Source organism: Erinaceus europaeus, chromosome 4 (genome assembly GCF_950295315.1).
Source record: "Erinaceus europaeus chromosome 4, mEriEur2.1, whole genome shotgun sequence".
Taxonomy (NCBI): domain Eukaryota; kingdom Metazoa; phylum Chordata; class Mammalia; order Eulipotyphla; family Erinaceidae; genus Erinaceus; species Erinaceus europaeus.
Genome location: NC_080165.1, coordinates 115,793,022 through 115,815,027, shown reverse-complemented (window position 1 = coordinate 115,815,027; position 22,006 = coordinate 115,793,022). Strand labels below are relative to the sequence as shown.

Here is a 22,006-nt window from a genome sequence, read left to right as displayed (position 1 = left end):
CTTCCCCAGAGCCCTGCCCCACTAGGGAAAGAGAGATGCAGGCTGGGAGTATGGATCGACTTGCCAACAACCATGTTCAGTGGGGAAGCAATTACAGAAGCCAGATCTTCCACCTTCTGCATCCCACAATGACCATAGGTCCATACTCCCAGAGGGATAAAAAATAGGAAAGCTATCAGGGGAGGGGATGGGATACGGAGTTCTGGTGGTGGGAATCTTATCCTACGTTTTTTGTCAGTGTTTCCTTTTTATAAATAAAAATTTTTTAAAAGTACTTAATCATCTAGATATTTACAGAGCTTTTTACCCTCCTTCCCTAGATGCTGAATACACATTCCTCTCCAGTACTCACAAAACATTTTCAACCACTGGATCAAAAAGGAAATTAAAAAGCCCTGGAAACAAATGAAAATAAATACATGAATTATCAGAACCTATGGAAGACAACAAAAAGTACACAGAAGGAGTCAGCAGTAGCGCAGCGGGTTAAGTGCAAGTGGCGCAAAGCACAAGGATCTGTGTAAGAATCCCGGTTTGAGCCCCCGGCTCCCCACCTGCAGGGGAGTTGCTTCACAAGTGGTGAAGCAGGTCTGCAGATGTCTATCTTTGTCTCCCCCTCTCTGTCTTCCCTGGGTCAACATACTCTGCTGGGTCAACATGCTCTGCCACTCAGGGAAGTTGGGTCCTGAAATGAGTGCAGCCTAGAAAGTTCCTAGCTATGACCATCAAATGCAAGCTCAGACCTACAGGGATGCAAAGATTACACAGGCTCCTATGCTAAATATAGGCTCAGATCAGATCGATGGGGTTTATAGTTAACAGTATTTATATACTTTTCCCATATTTAGGAGCTACCCTCTACCCTGACCCAGCTTTCTAGTCCTATTTCCAACTCTTGACACTATCTCTGGATAATACTTTAGTCCACTTGCATCTTAGCTGTAGAGCTAAGGCAAAAATTAGTAAAGTCATTCTATTTTAGAATATATCTAAAATAGACTTCCTAGCTTTTTCCAAATTGGAGACCCCCAAATCTCATCTGCTATATTCTCATCTTTAGGTTTTTAATTACTAAATAGTTTTTCTACATTATATGTTAATGCTTTTCAGTCACAAAGTTGCAGATGCTACCATGGCGTCAACCTGACTTCCCTGGGCAGTGGACCCCATCAATATGTCCATCAATATGGACCCCATCAATACAAACAGGTTGGGAGTATGGATTGACCTGCCAATGCCCATGTCCAGCAGGGAAGCAATTATAGAAGCCCAATCTTCCACCTTCTCTACACCATAATGATCCTGGGTCCATAATCCCAGAGAGATAAAGAATGGAACTCTGGTGGTAGGAACTGTACTCCTCTTAACCTATGGTCATGTTGATAATTATTAAATCAATCAATAATAATAATAAAGAAACATCTTTGGAGATCTGAGTCCTATGTCAAGGGGAAAAAACGGGGGACAAATAATTCAAGAGGATTACACGAGACTGAAAAGCTTCTGCATAACAGAAGAAATCATCTTAAAGCAAAAAGACATCGTATTGAATGGTTAAGATATTTACACACCATACCTCAGACATACGACTAGAGATAAAGATATATAGACACCTTGCAAAACTCAGCAGGAACAACAATAAGTTAAATAATCCCCACCAAAGAAATGAGGAGAAGAACTGAACACATACTTTACCAAAGAAGACATAAAGATACCCAATGGGCACATGAGAAAAATGTTTGCAGTTCAGACTGACAGCACTGGGTGTTTACACAGGCTCCTGTGCTAAATGTGAATATATATGGGCTCTGAGTCAGATTAATGGATAAACAGTTAATTGTATTTATATACTTTCTTCAAGTTTGGGAGCTATTCTCTACCCTAAATTCAGCTTTCTACCCCTATTTTCAACTCTACATCTTCTCAATGTTTTTAGTTCCTCTGCATGTTAGCCTATCGAGTTCAAACAACTATTACTAACAATGTCGTGATCCCCTATAAACATATGTAAAACAAATGTCCTAGTTTCTCTCCACCGTTAGATCCCTATTATCATCTGCTCTAGTCCTACTTTTTGGCTTCTGTTTACTGTTCAATTTTATTGTTTTGTCTTGCTTTGTATCTTGCTTTTCAGCCACCAAGTCGTGGATACTACTATGATTTCATCTCGACTTTCCTGGCAGACCACCTCACCAATGTGTTCCAGAACCTCACATCTTTTTAGCTCTCTCAGATTTAATTTCTGTTTTTGTTTTGAGAAAGATAGGAGGAGAGAGAGGAAGAATCAGACATCACTCAGGTACATGTGCTACCGGGGCTGGAACTCAGGACTTCCTGCTTGAGAGTTGAATGCTTTATTTACTGCACCACTTCCCAACTACCAGAACTTTATTTCTACAGGGTCTTGCCTCACTAGTGAAAGAAAGAAGCAGGCTGGGGCTATGGATCAAAATACCAATGTCCATGTCCAACAGAGAAGCAATTACAGAAGACAGAAGTTCTACCTTATGCAGCCCCCCAATAAATTCTGGTGTATACCGCCAGAGAGGTATAAATGTTAGGAGAACATGTCCAGAGGGTCCTGAACTCCAGTTCCATTAAGACCTGGAGAGAGACGAGGGGGAAAGGAAGGACATTTGTAAGTAGCAATAGGTGTAGATGTGACTTAGGCAGTACAATAGAAAAAAATGGGCAAATGTAAATAAATATAATTATAGAAATAATAGTCAATCCATATCTGTGACTTTGGGAGAACTACTCAATTCTCCAGTGGAGAAAATGGGGGTATAGAAATCTGGTAGTGGAAATATTGTGGAATTATACTGTTATCTCATATTTTTGTAAATCAGTATCGAATCACTTTTAAAAAGTAGTAAAAATGTATAAATCTTTAAAAAATGCTCAATGTCACTGATTATTGGAGAAATGAAAATCGTAACAACAACGAAAGTACACTTCACACTAAGAGAATGTTATACAACAAAAAGGGAAGAAACAAAGGCTTTCCCAGATGTGGTGAGAATGGAACTGGTTTATACTTTTGGTCCAGACCCTGTGGAAAGCAGCATAGAGATTCCTCAAAATATGAAAAAAGTGACTTGCCTGCCACACAAGCTAGCAACTCTATTATCTCTCCAAAAAACATTAAGCACTTATCCAGAAGATAGATGCGTGTGCTATGTTCTTCACAGTGCTGTATGTAATAATCAAGATTTGAAAATAACCCGTGTCTAACATGTGAGTGGATAAAGAAGTTGTGGTAAGTTACACATGGATTACTATTCAGTTGTAAGAAAATAAAGATCTCTTTTTTTTTTTCTACAACATAGATAAATCTAGAACAGGGGACGTGCTAGGTGAAATAATACAAAAGGAAAAAGACAGATAGAGGATGATCACATTCTTAAGTGGGATTTAAGGAAAAAAACAACAACAGTGAAAAATTGTGTGATTGATTTCAGTAGATCTAAAGATACTAGAAAAGGAGGTGAGGGCCAGGTTCCAGATGCCACCAGGATGCTGGCCAGGCTTCCCTGGAATGAAGACCCCACCAATGTGTCCTGGAGCTCAGCTTCCCCAGAGACACACCCTACTAGGGAAAGAGAGAGGCAGACTGGGAGTATGGACCGACCAGTCAACGCCCATGTTCAGCGGGGAAGCAATTACAGAAGCCAGACCTTCTACCTTCTGCAACCCTCAATGACCCTGGGTCCATGCTCCCAGAGGGATAGAGAATGGGAAAGCTATCAGGGGAGGGGGTGGGATATGGAGATTGGGTGGTGGGAATTGTGTGGAGTTGTACCCCTCCTATCCTATGGTTTTGTTAATTAATCCTTTCTTAAATAAAAAAAAAAAAAGAAAAGGAGGTGAGGGTTAAAAGGGAGTTGGGGGCCCAGGCCCTGTGGAGGAGGGAAATGGCACTTTGGTGCTGGATGAAGTATGCTGGCACATATTTTGGGGAGGTATGTAATTGTAACCATAACAACAAAATCCTGTAAAATAATTTTCTTCAAAAGAATAGTTTATTATCATAAATAATTATTATTCTTCCCTATTAACATATACCTGTACACACAGCAAAGTGAATTAGTATACTATCTTGCAAATTTAAGGGCTACAAAGTGGTTAAACTAATTTCTGAGTGGAATTATCTGGTTGCACTGAAGAGTGATTGATTTAATAGGATAAATGTCAAAATCACATTTCCCTGGTTAGACAGAGTGTCACAGAGAGGTTACCCACAATGGTCTCTATTCTCAAGAAGCTGACCAAGCTAAAGTTTATATTCAGAAGTAGTTAAACTAATCCTCAGGAGAAGGATAAGATCAAAAGTTGAAAGCACATCAGGAATAACAGTTTAAGGTATTCAAAAGTATCTGTACAGTCAGTCACACAGAAAGCCGAGTGCAGAATGTCATGACCAGAGCAGACCTCTTATAGTTGAACTCATGCCAAAAGATGCTGAGCCTCTGTCTATTTAATACTCCCATCAGCTGTGCCTGTGTATGATTTGTACACCATTGCCTTGGGGTCTCAAGAAACTTTTAATGTAAACACTGCTGGGCTGAATATTGGGCTTGCTTGTTGAACAAAGAGGTGTTTGAAGTTTGTAATATATATATATATATATATATATATATATATATATATATATATATATATATAAAATTAAAATACAGGTGATGAAAATGACTATTCAGTTACTGATATGAAAATATGTAATGTGAAGCCCTGAACCCTTCAAATTAGATGCTCAGACTCAGTCATAGTGATATTGTGAACTTTTGTTTATAAACTGAGGGATTATTTTCCTCAGAAGACAATGAAAATGTTAAAGTGGCCAAGATATCAGATTCACAGGCAACAAGGTTCATATATACAAATTTTAAAAGATTTTTTGAAGGCTTTTTACCTTCAGGTGAATGGGAATGCAAAATGTTATGCAAATAAGATTTAATCTTTCTGGATCATTTGCCTCATCATAGAGAGTTAAAAGACTACATTCACATTCTAAGGTTGTGTTTTATGTAAATAAAGCATGGCTCAGAATACTTAGGGGTTTGTGTAACGGTGTCCAAAGTCACTGCCTGAATACAGAACTTCCCAGTGTCAGGAGATAAGCGAGATGGCCACCAAGCAGTCTTACTGACTTAACACTGAACTCAAGGAATGCTCCTGTCCAGTGTAACACAGAGAAGATGACCATAGGAAGACCTCTTCACACCCTCCCCGCTTCCAACCCCTTCCAAAATACATATATCTCATACAAGTGTGAGAGCAGAAATGAAAAAAGAAGACAGTTATACTTATAGAAAAGTGTAGTAGAATGACTGTTTTTTTCCTCAGATCCACTAAAAAAATTTCCAATCCTTGCTGGGTACTTAAAATTATATATATTTAACTTGATAACTTTCTAGTGAGGAAGTAATACAGAAAATTTAGGGTAAATTTTTTATTTTTTTGCTGAATATCATTCGAAGTTTTTCAGAGTTTCAGTGAGCAGAGGGCTCTGTTTAAAAGCATTATTGTCAAACAAGGAAAACTCAATGTATTCAGTGATAGTGAATGAAGGCACCAGAAAAAAAAAAAAGTATGAAGTAGGTGTGACAAAGCCAGGTTTGCATTATTTTACTTTTTAGTGATTTAATATTTATTTATAAGACTATGTGACAACAGGGGTATAATTCCACACCATTCCCACCACCAGGGTTCTGTATCCCCATTTCCTCCATTGAAAACTACAGTAGTTCTCCCAAGGTTGCAGAAAGGGGTTGACTATTATTTCTATAACTATCTATCTCTCTCTATATATGTATTTGCTAATTTTTCCCATTGTCCTGCTTAAATCACACCTACACCTATTGCTACTTCCAAATGTCCTTTCTCTCTCTCCCTCTCCCTCTCCCTCTCCCTCCCCCTCCCCCTCTCCCTCTCTCTCTCTCTCTCTCTCTCTCTCTCTCTCTCCCTCCCTCCAGGTCTCTGGAATCTTCCCCTAACATTGCTCATAGGGATCCTGGGGTAGAGAGAAGCTAGGAAGTCTATTTTAGCTATGTCCCTAGGGGACCATGACTCTAGTAATTTTTGTGTGAGCTTGATAGCTAACATGCAGGTGGACTAAAAACATTGTATGGGAAGGAGGTTTGCATTTTTTAAAAAAATATTCTATGTTACTTCCAAGTTAGTCAGATGACTTAATAAGGTTTTAGGTCAAACAGAAAATTAATGCTCTTTAATGCAAAATGTAATTTATTTGGTAGCCTGAACAAAAACCATTTGGCTTTCATGTATACTAGTATATGAAATGATTTTATTCTACATGTTTCATGAAAAGATTTTGGGAAAGGGACTCTTGTATTTTTTTTCCCTCATTTTTTCTTTTACTGTCCACAAAGCATGATTAGTTATTCTACAGGTTGGAGAGATTATTCACTGGGTAGACACTATATGGGAGGTGCTGTGTCTTGCCTGCCCCACTTCCCCCATAAAAAACTGACCTGGAGAGGTGGGAAAATTTGACTCTATGTACAGAAAAAAAATGTTTTATATGTAAGAGCATGTAAATTTGGATTGTTATAAATGCTTATTTTAAGTTCTTGCATTTAAATATATAGCTCAGCAGCAAAGACACAAACATCTTCTAATAAGTGATTATAGAAAATTGATCCCAAAAGGTATGCATCCAAGCTTGTATTAATAATTTATAGGAGCATTTTGCAGAGGAAATACACACATATATTGGCTTGCCTTATAATTCCACATTTTTCAGATATAAGCAAAGAGAAGTTTTTTTCCTAGTTGGAAAGGACACAACACTGGGCAGATGGCATCTGAACTCTGATCAGTACTATATTAGACAAATAATTTGTGAACTGGTTTGAAAAATAGAGAATAGGACCTTTTCTTTCTCTCTCTCTCTTTTTTAATTTTTGCTTTATTTTATTTTTATTTTTATTTATTTTTTATTTTATTTATTTATTTTCCCTTTTGTTGCCCTTGTTTTTATTGTTGTAGTTATTATTGTTGTCATCATTGTTATAGATAGGACAGAGAGAAATGGAGAGAGGAGGGGAAGACAGAGAGGGGGAGAGAAAGATAGACACCTGCAGACCTGCTTCACCGCCTGTGAAGCAACTCCCCTGTAGGTGGGGAGCTGGGGGCTGGAACCTGGATTGGTCCTTGGGCTTCGGGCCATATGCTCTTAACCCGCTGCGCTGCAGCCCAACTCCAGAGAATTGGACCTTTTCTAACAAACGTTTGTAGAGACTTTGGTAATATCTGTGGTGTCATTCTTCTGAAAACCAATGTAGGATGATAAAGACTTGGAAATTTCAGAGTGAAACAGAGAACAAGAGTTGAAGCTTTGTGTTTTTCTGTCCATCCAGCTTCTCTCCAATGCTGGACAAACAATGGTTGAATATATCGATGTGTCTGCAAGTGTATACATATACATACTTTTAAAAATTAAAAAATCAAGGATATCTATTTATTTTCATACTCCATAGAAATGTAACATTTTCTGATTCATATATCATCCTGTTATTTTTAACTATTCATACAAACTTTACCCATTTAAACCCATAATTTTGAATAACCTAGTATTTAAAAAATATTTATTTATTCCTTTTTGTTGCCCTTGTTTTATTGTTGTAGTTATTATTGTTGTTATTGATGTCATCATTGTTGGATAGGGCAGAGAGAAATGGAGAGAGTAAGGGAAGATGGGGGGGAGAAAGATAGACACCTGCAGATCTGCTTCACCACCTGTGAAGTGACTCCCCTGCATGTGGGGAGCCGGGGACTAGAACCAGGATCCTCACGCCGGTCCTTGCGTGCATTTAACCTGCTGTGCTACTGTAGGACTCCCTGAATAACCCACTTTTATTTTTTATTTTATTTTATTTTTTAATTTATTTTTTATTTAAGAAAGGATTAATTAACAAAACCATAGGGTAGGAGGGGTACAACTCCACACAATTCCCACCACCCAATCTCCATATCCCATCCCCTCCCCTGATAGCTTTCCCATTCTCTATCCCTCTGGGAGCATGGACCCAGGGTCACTGTGGGTTGCAGAAGGTGGAAGGTCTGGCTTCTGCTTCCCCACTGAACATGGGCGTTGACTGGTCGGTCCATACTCCCAGTCTGCCTCTCTCTTTCCCTAGTAGGGTGGGTCTCTGGGGAAGCTGAGCTCCAGGACACATTGGTGGGGTCTTCAATCCAGGGAAGCCTGGCCGGCATCCTGATGGCATCTGGAACCTGGTGACTGAAAAGAGAGTTAACATACAAAACCAAACAAATTGTTGAGCAATCATGGACCCAAAGGTTGGAATAGTGGAGAGGAAGTGTTAGGGGGGTACTCACTGCAAACTCTAGTGTACTTCTGCTTTCAGGTATATATTTTGCACTAGTTTATAGATACGTGTGAACATACGCTCTCTCTCACAGAACCTGGTATATATCTAGGTTTTGGGACTTTGTTAGAAAGTGAACCACCTGAGATGGAATTAGAGAATACTATGAAAGGAAAGGTCTCACCCTAGTAATGAAGCTGAAGGGTTGTCATTCCACACCTGAAGTCTCTGGACACAGTCTGAGCTGAAGCATGTTGAGGTGGCAATCATTGCATTGATTAGGTTGCGATCGGCTGATGCAATATTATTTTATATGGATTGGGAGAGGCATGAGGGAAAGTGGGCCCTATCCTAAGGTTCCAGGACTGGGGGAAATATAGGCTTTCTAGTGGAGATGTGAGGTTCCTGCTGTCTTAGGGTTCAAAAAGACAATGGATAGTTAATGTTATCATCACATTATTTGGTAATTGGGTTAACTTTGAAAAGTCCTTTTGTTAGAGTTTGCTGTATAGTACCCAGTATCTTGTATGTAGCTGTGCCATTGGTTGCTTCTGATCTACTTGGTCTAGGCTTTTGAGAGAGTCCACATATCAAATACACAGCCTATATATTAAAAAGACTCAGTCTGTGTTTTAAAAACTTCGAGACAATTAATTTTCCCCCTCTTGTATTAATTAACTAGTGATTTATATGACTACACTTTACTAGGAGTGTACATAAACACCATTCCCACCACCAAAAGACTATGTCCCATCCCACCCACCCACCCCCACCCCCCCACTGGCCCAGGAAGGGGCATGTCTACCCCTCACCACAGGGTTATTACTTTGGTGCCCTACTGATAGGTAAACCTATCTGAATGCAGACTACTGTTCTATAAAAAAAATACCTTTAGTTGTGTAACACAATGAATAAAATTAGGATTTCTTCAAAGTTAAGAGTCAATAATACAGTTTTGGGTGAGAGTGTTACCTAGTAAATAGCAGTAAAAGAACCAGAAATATGAAAAGTTTCTGTGGCTTTGGACAAGCTACTTATTAACTGTGATGTGTAAGAGCCTTCCTTTATTTTTTTGTTCACACACACAAACACACACACACACCTACTCACTTTCTACTCTACACTCTATTTTCCAAGTTTTATACATAAGAACTCTGTGGGAGAGTCTTAGTTGGAGCAAGAATTGAAGAATATGAAGCCTGAGACCACAGAGCTGAATCTGCCTTCAATGCGGTGGGAGCTGAACTTGAACCTGGGTCATGGACATGGAACTTACTCATTTTTTTAAAAATGATTTTGTCTGCAAAGCATTATTTCACTATCTAAGGAGTCCTGACTCATTGTGCCTTTGTTCTCATAGCAGTGGGAGCAAACCCAGGGCTTTGTGTATCTCAGCTAGGGGCTCTACCACTGAGCTACCTCCTATGGCCCTGCTTGTTTTCACCTTTAAAACTTAGGTTCATTACAGAAGCCAGACCTTTCATCTTCTGCATCCCATAATGACCCTGGGTTCATACTCCCACAGGGTTAAAGAATAGGAAAGCTATCAGGAGAGTGGTGGGATACAGAGTTCTGGTGGTGGGAACTGTGTGGAATTGTACCCCTCTTCTCCTATGGTCTTGTCAGTGTTTCCATTTTATTAAAAAAAAAATTAGGTTCAAGCAATATACTTTTCAGGACCTCTCCGACCCACTTTCCGTAGTAATGATAAAGAGAATGAGAATTACTAGAAAAAGTACAAAGAATATATATTGTTAGTCTTTGACAAGGCTGGAATTCCTTTACTTGATCTCACACCTCTATGTCCACCAAGCAGGAGCCATCTAATTTTCTGCCATCAGGAATCTTTCTTCTCTCACTGAAACTTCCAGATTCAAACTTCCTGGATCCCTTTCAGTCATCTTGTTCCCAGTCTGAGGAACCAACTTTGTAAAGGAAATGGGCAAGGTTGTAGACACTGATACAATGCAGATTTCATTTCTGGGCATGTCATCTCCACTTTCCCCATCTTGATGCTTCTATTACTGCTAACATCAAACTCCGTAATACCTGCATCACATTTTACACACCAGGTAAAGAGAGGCTCATTCTTTTACTCTAATATAATATGTAACAACAAGGAATTTACTGTTATTTAGGAAATTCTATTTTGGCCCCAAAGGTTATGTTACTGTTGTTTATATTAGAGGCAGTTGGAGAAGGGGTGATTTCTGTATTCCTCTGTGTTCTGAGCTGCCAAAATGGCAGGATTGTGACTTGCAGAAAAGGAAGACATCCAGATAAAGGAAATGGTGTTGTGAGTCTTGCTTACAGGGGGAAGACATGTTCAGTAGACTACTAAAGCAGATTCAGTTGTCAACTCTCCCATGTGAGAATTTCATCATGGCTAGTACCGAGCTTATGTGGATGGTAAGATAACTACACTGTATTGTTATTCCCCTACACAAGGCCACCCTTCATCAGAAAAAGACCATAAAATATAGAGAATTGACTAAACTCCTTATCTCAACCCAGGATCTTTTTTGTATTCCAGATATCCACCCCCCCACACACACTGATATTCTTATTCTGAAATTAGAAAGTGGGAAGTATGTTCTTAGTTCTGGGTCACTTTAAATATAATAGTCTTATATTCATGTTTGAAAGAAAACTTTACCTTCAATTTCTGTGACTGCAAGATTTCCAGCAACTAGAGTATAACAGTCTGTTGCAAGTGTATTGGATGTTTCAGTTTGCCAGAGCTGTCATGATAAATTAATTACAGGATGTTGCAGAAATGGCAGAGCTCCAGCAGCATCTTGCATAGTTTAATATAGCCCCATTTCCCCATTTCAATGTATTTGTGGTTAGATAAATCCTCAGAAATTTACAGCTGCTATACACTAGCTTATTATGTACTCTGCCTGCACACATGATAAGTATAATAAGAATTTGATGTTCTTCAAGTGCATAGATTTTACTGACATTTCTTTACCACTATGGAAACATTTAGTTGCTAAAAAAAAAATAGCATCTACAGTTACTTTTCAACATTAACTTCTGTGTAAAAGGCACAGATAGCAGAAAAACATACCTCTCTAATCCATATTCTATTGATTTTAAACTGAAGAGCTATAGCTCAGAAAATATTATGTGGAATTATTTTCAATGGCCTTGTGAACAAAACATATTAGAAAAACATTTTACTGATTCTCAGTTGAGAACACTGAAAAAGTGAACTGAAGTTACCATGCTTTTCTCCAGGGAACCTTCTTCCTTGGTCTTACAACTGTTTTTCTCAAATTTCAGTTGCTCATTTTTGCTCAGGCAGCAAGTTATTTTTCTCACCTTCTTGCTTTTTCCTCCTTTTGAATTTTTTTTTTTTCTGATTTTTCTTGGGCAACCATCTCCAAACAATTTTAAACCATCCTTTGACAATGTACATTTGCTTAAGTGAAATTCATATGAAAGTTCTTACATTTTTCATGACCTTTTCCTTTCACAACTGTTGAGAAGGATCAAGTTATTTAAGAAGATATAAACTACAATAAGCCCCAAACCAGTTTGTTCAGTACTTTTAGAAAGGACACTGGTTTACAGTTGATCCATTTTGACATAAGTGACAGAGACGGCACATGTACTATGCAGAGATAATAAATACTTCTGAACTTTCATAATATTTTTCCTTAATAGATTTAAAACAGAAATTAAAACTCTGATTTTCAACAGTAGCAGCAACAGTCTCTAACTCTTTGGGACAATAAACGTAATCCAGACACACTGAGAATGAAATTGAGGTGCTTGAAAACCAGGGTACTTAAAACATCTGCTTCACATAGATTTGACAGGAATCATCAGAAAAAAAAATTCGTTGTGTTTACAAAACAAGTGTTTTTATGTTACCCAGTTCCCGCCTTAACTTAAAGTATTTCTTATTCACCTTAACAATTAGAGCAGAAGGATGTGATGAATGAAGTGCCTCATTACCAAGTCTGCTTCCTGGGTCTCTGCAGAGAGTAACTGTCTGCTTTTGCCTACTTGGCCCATTGTTAATCCTAAGTGATGCTGACATCCAATTCTGTAGATAATTGGGCCCATCCATAGGTTGAGTCTGCCAGCTAATGGAGCAATTTTTGATTGACTGAAATGGTGCTCTTTTTTAAAAAATTTTTTTTATTGCTTCTCAACTTGTGCTACTGTAAATATATTAGTTTAATTTCAGAGATATGTTTCTTAAGAGTATGTAAGAACTGTACTATGGAATAAATATTAACCATAATAATTATTTGATAAACAAATGATCAGTTTTTTTAAAAAGTTCACTAAAATAAATTTTTATTAAGGTCCCTCACTATGGCACTAAAGATAAACTAGGTAGCTCTAGTCTCTGAATATGAGTAGAGGTACATGCAAGTCGGTGGATTCACTACACTTGTGGTGAAGTAGGGCCTGGCTATGTGTTTTTAAATTACAAAGATCCAATAATTGGAAGACAGTCCTCCATTTCCAGTTAGTCCTGGCATTTAGTGGCCATGTTTACATGGACAAATTTCATAAGCACTGGATACTTGATGTCTTTATCTGCAGGGTAGTGGTGCTAACAGTAAATGAGGCCATAAACATGAAGTGAAGATTAGGGGATTGTTTTGAGTTTAATGAGGAAAAAAAAAATTCAAATGGGATTGCTGAAAAGTTTTCACAAAATTTACTTAACACACGTGCCCCTCATATGGAAACTGTTCAAATTATGTGTAAAAATATTAAGTCACAAATGTAGTTTCTAGAACTTTCTAGCCCTCTTAAACATAACTGTAAGTTAAATATATGACTACAGTGACATGACATATAAATCTATAAAATGGTAAGTTGTTTCCCAGGTATAGTTTTACTGAACTCTTAAAGAGACAATGCCTGTATTTAACAGAACCTATCCTATAACCTAACAGTAAAATTCAGCTCAAGTTTTTACTTTGATGGAAAGAGACCCCATGTAAGGCTTCAAAAGTACTAAATCTTAGATATTCAAAACCATTGATTCTGAGATAGAAGGCTTACTATTAAAATCAATAAAACCGTGTAAGGATCCTGGTTCGAGCCCCTGGCTCCCCACCTGCAGGGGAGTCGCTTCACAGGTGGTGAAGCAGGTCTGCAGGTGTCTATCTTTCTTTCCTCCTCTCTGTCTTCCCCTCCTCTCTCCATTTCTCTCTTTCCTAACAACAAAGACATCAATAACAGTAATAATAACTACAACAACAATAAAAAAACAAGGGCAACAAAAAAAGGAAAATAAATAAATATTTTAATAAAACCACTGATTTATCACTAAAGAAGTAAATTTTAAACATATTGATACATTTGCATTCATTTTATAAAATATTTCACATTTTAAATCTTTTACAACTTGATTTTCACTCTAATATTACAAGTCCTACTCACTATATAGTTTTTAAAATTTTTTAAATCTATTTATTGGATAGAGACAGAGAGAAATCAAGAGGGTAGGGGGAAGCAGAGAGGAAGAGAGACACTTAAACCCAGCTTCACTGCTCCTGAAAATTCTCCTCCTGCCTGCATGTGGGGACTTGAGGCCTGAACCAGGGTCCCTGTACAATGTAACAGGTGTGCTCTGCTGGGTATGCAACCTTCTAGCCCCTCATTGTATAATTTTGTTGTAGAAGAAATGCTAATCTTTTTTTAAAAAATTATTTATTATTGGATATAGACAGAGAGAAACTGAAGTGGGAGGGGGAAATAGGAAGAGAGACACCTGCAGCCCTGTTTTAACACCTGTGAAGCTTTCCCCCTGCAGGAAGAAGAAATGCTAATCTTTAAAAGAGAGTAAGCAAGGGTGAGGGAAATAGCATAATAGTTATGCAAAAAGATTTTCATGCCTGGGGCTCCAAAGTCCCAGATTCAGTCTCCTGCACTACCATAAACCAGAGCTAAGTAGTGCTCTGATAAAAAAAAAAAATCGATAATTGGAATATAAGTTAAAAATATTATTCATATTTAGGAAAAGATAGCTAAATTGTTACTTGTATGCAGACAAGACTTTATAAAGTGGGGGTAAAGGTGAGTAATTACTGCATCAAAATAAAAACAAATAAAACGAACACATTACTAGGAACATGCACAGTATCATAAATCCTCAAGTGGGTTTTTATTCCTTATTCTCTACTCAATTATATTTTAGCTTTGGAAAGCATTTATATGATCCTCCTATCATATCTTGGAGAATGTGGCAAAGATATTTTATTCATCTGTTTGTGACCATAACCAGAATCCTGTTTTATCAACAGGTAAAAGAGGAAAGAAGTGTTGAGAGAAGCAACTTTTCTCAGTTTGCTTCAACTGTATTTTTTTTTCGTCCAAGTAGCTGAAATATAAAAATAATTCATCGAGAGCCAACATATCAAAGACTCAGCCTATGTATAAAAAGACTCAGTCTGTGCTTTAAAAAGTATCAAGGATGGGGTTTACAGTCAACAATATTTATACCCCTTTCCCATAATAGGGAGCTACTTTCTTCCCTGATCCAGCTATCTGGTCCTTTTTCCAATGACATCATCTCCCCAGACAATAACTTGGATCCACTGGCATATCAGATTTCAGGCTCAGGGGCAAAAAGAAAAAGGAAAACAAAAAGCAAAAAAACTAGTATAGCCACAGGCCCTTTGGAATTTAACTAAAATATGCCTATTAGCTATCTACAAAAAGGAGGACCCCCCCCCCAACTCTTCATCTGCACTATTTCAGCCTTTAGGTTTATGATTGGTCAAGTTTGTTTGGCTTTGTATGTTAACTCTCTTTTCAGCCACCAGGTTCCAGATGCTAGCATCATACTGAACAGGTTCCAGATGCTAGCATGATGCCGACCAGATTTCCCTGGACAGACAACCCCACCAATGTGTCCTGGAGCTCCAATTCCCCAGAGCCCTTCCCCACTAGGGAAAGAGAGAGGCAGTCTGGGAGTATGGATCGACCTGTCAATGCCCATGTTCAGTGGGGAAGCAACTACAGAAGCCAGACCTTCAACTTTCTGCATCCCACAATGACCTTGGGTCCATACTCCCAGACGGTTAAAGAATAGGAAAGCTATCAGGGGAAGGGATGGGATACAGAGTTCTGGTGGTGGGAATTGTCTGGTTATGTACCCCTCTTATCCTATGGTTTTGTCGATGTTTCCTTTTTATAAATAAAAAATTAAAAAAATAATTCATTAGACTATTTTTCACATGAACACTTGAGATTTCAGAAAATGCTAAGCTTCTTGGATATATTATTTCACTTATCTTGCTTTAAAGTCTTTATACAACATGTTGAAATTCTTTATTAAAGCCCAAACCAGAGAACCAATACATATCTCAAAACAATGAACTAAAGTTGGAAAAATGCATATTTTATTATTAATTTTCTTTCACCACTCCCATCACCAAAGGTCTATGTCCCCAAGCACAAACACTAGACAGAAGAAAAACAAACTTGTATATGGGTGACCCAACTGACTGGACCCAGCTGTACCAGAAACTCAATGTCTATTTGCCGACTAGGGGACTTAGGGCTCTTAAATAGACTTCTATGCTGCTTGTACCATCAGTGCCAATTCATTTTTAAAAAAATGTTCTTCCTTTTTTGTCTTTTCAAGTACCACACACCAGGCAGTGTTTATCAATTTTCATGCCTCTGAAGCAAGTGCAGGAATGAGAACTAAATATATTTTTCACTATACATTGGTATACATCTGGACAAGATTTACACCTCACTGCTCAACACTGTTATACTGTTTTTCTCACTTCTTATTTAATCAGTTGTCTAGTTTGACAAATAAGTTTTCTAATTTTATATAGCTTTGACCTTCTTGGGGTTAAATTTTATTTACAGATGACTTTTAACTGCAAAGTTGAAAAGTAGTCAAGGAAAAAAAACAAAACAAAAAAGTAACTTTCTTATAATACTATACGTCAAAATATAAAGCCACGCAAGCAATACATTTGTATCTTGAACTAAAGCAATAAATATTGTGAGGGCCACATGGTGGCACACCTGGTTAAGTGCACACATTACAGTGCACAAGGACCCAGGCTCAAGCCCCTGGTCCCCACTTGCAAGGGGAAAGCTTCACCAGTAGTGAAGCAGGGCTGCAGGTGTCTGTCTCTCTCACTATCTTCCTCTCCCCTCTCAATTTCTCTCTGTCTCTATCCAATGATGATGATGATGATGATGATGATGATGATGATGATGATGACGATGATGAAATAAATATAGTGAGCCCAGGTAGTGGAGCACTGAGTTAAGTGCATATATTCTGCACAAGGACCTGGGGTCAGGCCTCCATTCGCCACTTGTAAAAGGAATATTTCATGAGCAGTGAAGTAGGTCTAAAGGTATCTCTCTTTCTCTTTCCTTTTCTGTCTCCCCCTCCCATCTCAATTTCTCTGTCCTGTCCAATAAAAAATAGAAAAAAAAAAAGACTGTTGGAACCCGTAAATTTGTAGGGCTGGCACTGAGCCCCAGAGATAACTCTAGTTGCAGAAGGCAAAATATATATATATTGCGATGTAATAATTCAAAAGCAAATATCAAACCCAAAGTAACTATTAAATAATATAAGCATACAAGTTACTTACATACGCACATATGAAATGCCTTTTATGAAAAGTAAAGAATGAAGAACACTGTTGCAAGTTAATCCAAAAGCCACTTTTTGTTTATATGTATCAAATAACACACAAAAGTAAAAACACAAGTTTTAATTCTCAAAAAAGTAAATTGTTCTCTTTTAATACTTTTCTTACAGGGGTCAATTTAAGCATACATCATACATTTAAATAATGCCAAATTTCAGAAGCAAATATTGCATATCATATATATATATAAACAACATTATAAATACAATACTATGAAATGATTACAATATTATTAAATGATTGCTAGTGGAAATCCTAACCCACATTTTCTTTGTATTTGCTGAATCAAAAATTAGGGCTTTCTTTTTATTGTTTTCCAACAGTGTTTATCAATAATCACAAATTTTCATAACAAGCTCAGAAGACTATTATAACATTTTCATTTACACCTTGCTTTTAATTTTTTTTTTTCTAAATTCTCTCATAAGGATAAGAAGCAGTGGATGCATCCTTTTTTCCTCTTCCTATCTGAAATTTCTTAACCTTGAAGGGAAGGTTCCATTTGATTTAAATTGTCATTTCATTTTTGCGTATTGACTTCTTCATCTCCGGTTCTTTACTAAAAGGAAAATACACAAATATACTAAGTAAATGGAAACAATATCTTTTGAGCAGAACCAAATATCAGTAGGCCTTGGTACTAGCATAGGAAATAAAACACACATTTGTGAACTATGCATCCCATTGCCATCAAATTAGACTAAAGTGCTCATTACCTAGCTTCTTGAATTAACTGTTATCATCTTTAAGTATAATCAGCAGTTGCTTAGGACCTGCTCAGTATGGGCAAGATAGTAAGAATAACAAAAAAAATTCAAAACAACATCCCAAATACAGGAACTAAAGACAGACATTAAGTACTCTTAAACCTAGGTAACTTCTGAAAATGGGCTCGTTGGTGATGCACCTGGTAGAACTCACATATTACTATGTGAAACGATTGGGGTTCAAGCCTCATCCTCACCTGGAAGGAGGGAGGATGCTCTGTAAGTGGTGAAGCAGTGCTGTAGGTATGTCTTTCATTTTCCCTCTTTAAAAAATAATATTTTATTTGTTTATTTGTTGGATAGAGATAGCCATAAATCAAGAGGAAAGGGAGAGACAGAGAGGGAGAGACAGACATACATTTGCAGCCCTGCTTCAACACTTGCAAAGCTTTCCCCCTGCAAGTGAGAATCTGGGACCTTACACATTGTAACATGTACTCAATCAGGTGTACAGCCACCCAGTCCTTCACTTTCCTTCTCTAATTCATGTTTCCCTTTAAAGTTCTCTGTCTCTATCCAAAAGAAAAAAGACAGAAGGTAATCAGAATTCATAAAATTCTCCATTCTCATTTATTTTAAGATAGAGACAGAAATTGTGAGAAAGAGGGAGATATACAGGGAGAGAAAGAGATATCTGAAGTGCTCCTTCACTGCTTGTGAAGCTTCCCTCCTGCAGACAGTGACTGGGGGATCAAACCCTGTTACTGGCACACTGTAATGTGTGTGCTCAACCAGGTATGCCACTACCCCGCCCTCAAATTCTTCATTATCTGGGAAAATAAAGTAGCATGGATGATGCCTCAGGTGGTAGTGCCTTGAAGGATATAGAACATTTAATATATAAAATTCTTGCATTTAGTCTATGACTGCCTGTGTCTGTTCTGCTTTAACAAATAGAACACTTTTATTACACTTTATTACACTTTTTCAAATTATTAAAAACCAGTGTGTGGGGAGTCAGGAGGTAGCGCAGCAGGTTAAGCACACATGTTGAATTTTGTGACTTTTAGCAATTTTCTGTTTGTTGTTGAATGTTAGCTTTACCTCTCTGTGGTCTGAGAAGATACTTGGGATGATTTCAATCCTCTTGAGATTGTGTGAGAGTGGGGTGTTGAAGTATTCCACTATTATTGTATTATTATTGATGTATTTTTTGTAGTTCTTTCAGTAGGTGTTTGATGTATTTAGATGGTCCCACATGGGGGGCATAGATGTTAATAATTGTTAAATCTTCTTGGTTGATTGATCCTCTAATCATTATGTAATGGCCTTGCCTATCTTTTTTTACTTTATTTAATTTAAAGTCCATGGTGTCAGAGATGAAAATGGCTGTTCCTGCCCTTTTTTGTCCATTAGCCTGTGTGATTGTTTTCCATCCCTTCCCTTTAAGTCTGTGTTTGTCTTGTTGGGTCAGGTGGGATTCTTGCACGCAGCATATTGTTGGGAAGTGTTTTCTGATCCATCCTCCCACTATGTGCCTTTTCATGGGTGAGTTTAAGACATTGACATTTACTGATATTGTGGATTTAATGTATTGTAGTGCCATTATTCAACATTTTTCACTTATTCTGATATATGGCAAGTACTATGGTGATGTTCTTGTTTATAAGAGGTCTTTTCAAACTTCTTTCAGGGCAGGCTTGGTGATGGTTGCCTCCTTTCAGTGTTGTCTGTCTGAGAAGGTTTTGATCCCTCCATCTAGTTTGAATGAAAGTCTAGCAGTATATATTACCCTTGGTTGAAACCCTTTTTCATTCAGGACTCGATAGATATCATTGGCTTTTAGAATTTGAGTGGAGAAGTCTGCTGATAGTCTTATGGGTTTTCCCCTGTATGTGACTTTTTGTTTTTCTCTTGTAGTCTTTAGGATCCTTTCTTTATCTTTACTTCTTCTCATTGTTACTATGATGTGTCTTGGTGTCTTCAGGTCTGGGCTGATTCTGTCTGGGCTGATTCTGTCTGTCCTTTCTGTTATTTAGGGCTGGGAACTTTTCTATTATTTTCTATTAACTTTTATTATTTCCTCTTGAATGTTTACTTCCCCTTCCTCTTCTTCTTTCTCTGGTAGGCCAATTATGAATGTTATTTCTCTTGAGATCATCCCAAATGTCTCTGTTGTTGTTTTCAGTGTCAATCTCTTTTTGAGCTCTTTTAACTCTTTCTTAGTTTCCTCTAGCTCATCCTCTGTCTAGCTAATTCTGTTTTCTGCTCCTGTTAACCTGCTTACCATTCCCTCAGCTTTTTTCTTCAGTTCAGTTATAGTATTAACTTTTTCTGCTAACTGGCCTTTTAGTTCAGCTATTTCAGCTTTCAGTTCTCTAATTACCTTGAGGTAGCTAGTATTTTCTTTGAGGGTCTCATCTGCTGTTTCCCTAATTCTGATAGCCCTTTCCTCCATAGTTGTCTTCATTCCTGTGATTATTAGGTTTATTATTGCTTGCATACTTTTCTTATCTATGGTAACTTCTGACTGATTTGGAGTTTCTTCTGGGCTCCTGTCCTGATTCATTGTGGTAGCAGTTTTATTTACTCTTGATTTAACCTTTTTTTTATGATGTGGTTTTTATTTTTCTGTTCTGTCATTCTTCAGTTGTTGTGTTTTGAGTGCAAGCCATGCTATACTGAAGACCTTTCACAAATGCAGTCACCAACCTCAGAAATTACAACAACAGCAACTGAAGCAAGAATTCAACCAATACCAGTTAGCCAAAAAATACCTCAGTCCAAGAAAAAATAGCAACAAAAACTAAAAGAAAAAGAAATATAAAGGAGAAAAGGGAAAGCAAGAATAGACAATTATGGAAATCTACTGTCCACTATAAATTCTAGGGGTAGCAAGAGGAGAAAGGGAAGTAGAAAAGAGAAACACACAGACGCACACACAGAGAGCCCATTCCAAGTCATATTTCTTCCCCCAAATAATTCTCAAACGAGTATCAGTGAATTCAGAAAGCAAAAGAAGTAAGAAGGAAGAAAAGGAAAAAAAAAAGAACAGTGGAAGGAAAGAGTTTTTAATTTTTTTTTCTTTTTTGAATTAGCTAGGAGGAGGGAAAAAGAAGATTGGAGGGAAGAGGGAGAGAAAAACAAGTTCCTCTCAAAATGGATAGGACACCCGGTCATGTATCAATGGAAAAAATAACAAGTTAATTTTGGTTAACCTGAAGGAGGAGGGAAAAGGGACACACATACATAACAACAGTAATAATAAAATAAATAGAGTAAAACACCCTAAGAGTCAGTCTGCTGCTTGGACCATTCTGGACTGGCTATAGTCAGCCTAAGCAAAGACAGCCAATTGTAAGAAATATCCAAAAAACAAAAAACAAAAAAGCCTCCAGGTAGTCTTTCCCAGGCAGCGCTGAGACTCTGATTGGTCAGGTATTTTGTCACTGAAATAGGGCTCCAGCCACCTAAAAAAAAAAAAAAAAAAAAAGGAAACAAAAAGGCTTGGAATGACACCTTAAATGAGCCAAGAATCTTGGTAAAGAAAATAGCTCAGTGGGAAGCATTCTAGGAGCAGCTTACAGCCCCTGGGGGCTGGTTCTGGGGTGGAGGGGGAGGGGTGAGTTCAGAAATATCCAAGCCAAAGATTGTCCATTCTTTGTCCTGGCCTCCATTTGCCAGCCCAAGAGTGGGTCATAGGACTGCTCTCTGGTATCACTCTGACCATATCTGGTTACTGTAAAAAATGGCGACTAATCCCTAGCACTGCAAAAACGGTATCATCTGTTTTCCATCTACACCATGCCTCGGCCTCTCATGAGCTTAATGTGCAGCTTGGTGATACGAGAATCGGCATGAAGCCCAGCCAGTCTATCTTGGCGTTACTCTCGATCACACTCTGTCACTTCACAAACATCTCATAAAAACTGCAGCAAAGGTGAGCGCGAGGAATAACATCATTGCAAGACTGGCCAGCTTCTCATGGGGCGCGAGCGCTTCCACACTACGATCATCATCTCTGGCATTATGCTATTCCACTGCAGAATACTGTGCCCCAGTATGGTTCCGTAGCCCCCATGTCCACTTGGTCGATTCCAAATTATATTCCTCCATGAGGATAATTTCTGGAACCATCCGTTCCACCCCGGTTCCATGGCTGCCAGTTCTTAGCAACACCACCCCGCCACATATTCGTCAGGATGCGGCATCATCTAAGTTCATTTCCCACGTCTACGCTCGACCGGACCTGCCAATATACGCGGATATCTTCACCCACCCT

At 38.0% G+C, this 22,006-nt stretch overlaps 1 protein-coding gene across 4 annotated transcripts in view; it reads right to left on the bottom strand.

Annotated features, from left to right (window-relative positions):
- The window catches only part of AHI1 (Abelson helper integration site 1), a 270,191-nt gene that overhangs the window by 58,546 nt on the left and 189,639 nt on the right, over positions 1-22,006 (bottom strand). The window contains exon 25 of one of the 4 annotated variants that reach the window (XM_060190405.1): positions 17,066-17,576. The exons of the other annotated variants lie outside the window; for them this stretch is intronic. Within the exon in view, the coding sequence (XP_060046388.1) occupies positions 17,574-17,576 (3 nt within the window). The 3' untranslated portion in view covers positions 17,066-17,573. Of the gene's footprint in view, positions 1-17,065; positions 17,577-22,006 lie in introns of those variants that run through there. 4 annotated transcript variants of the gene reach the window in all.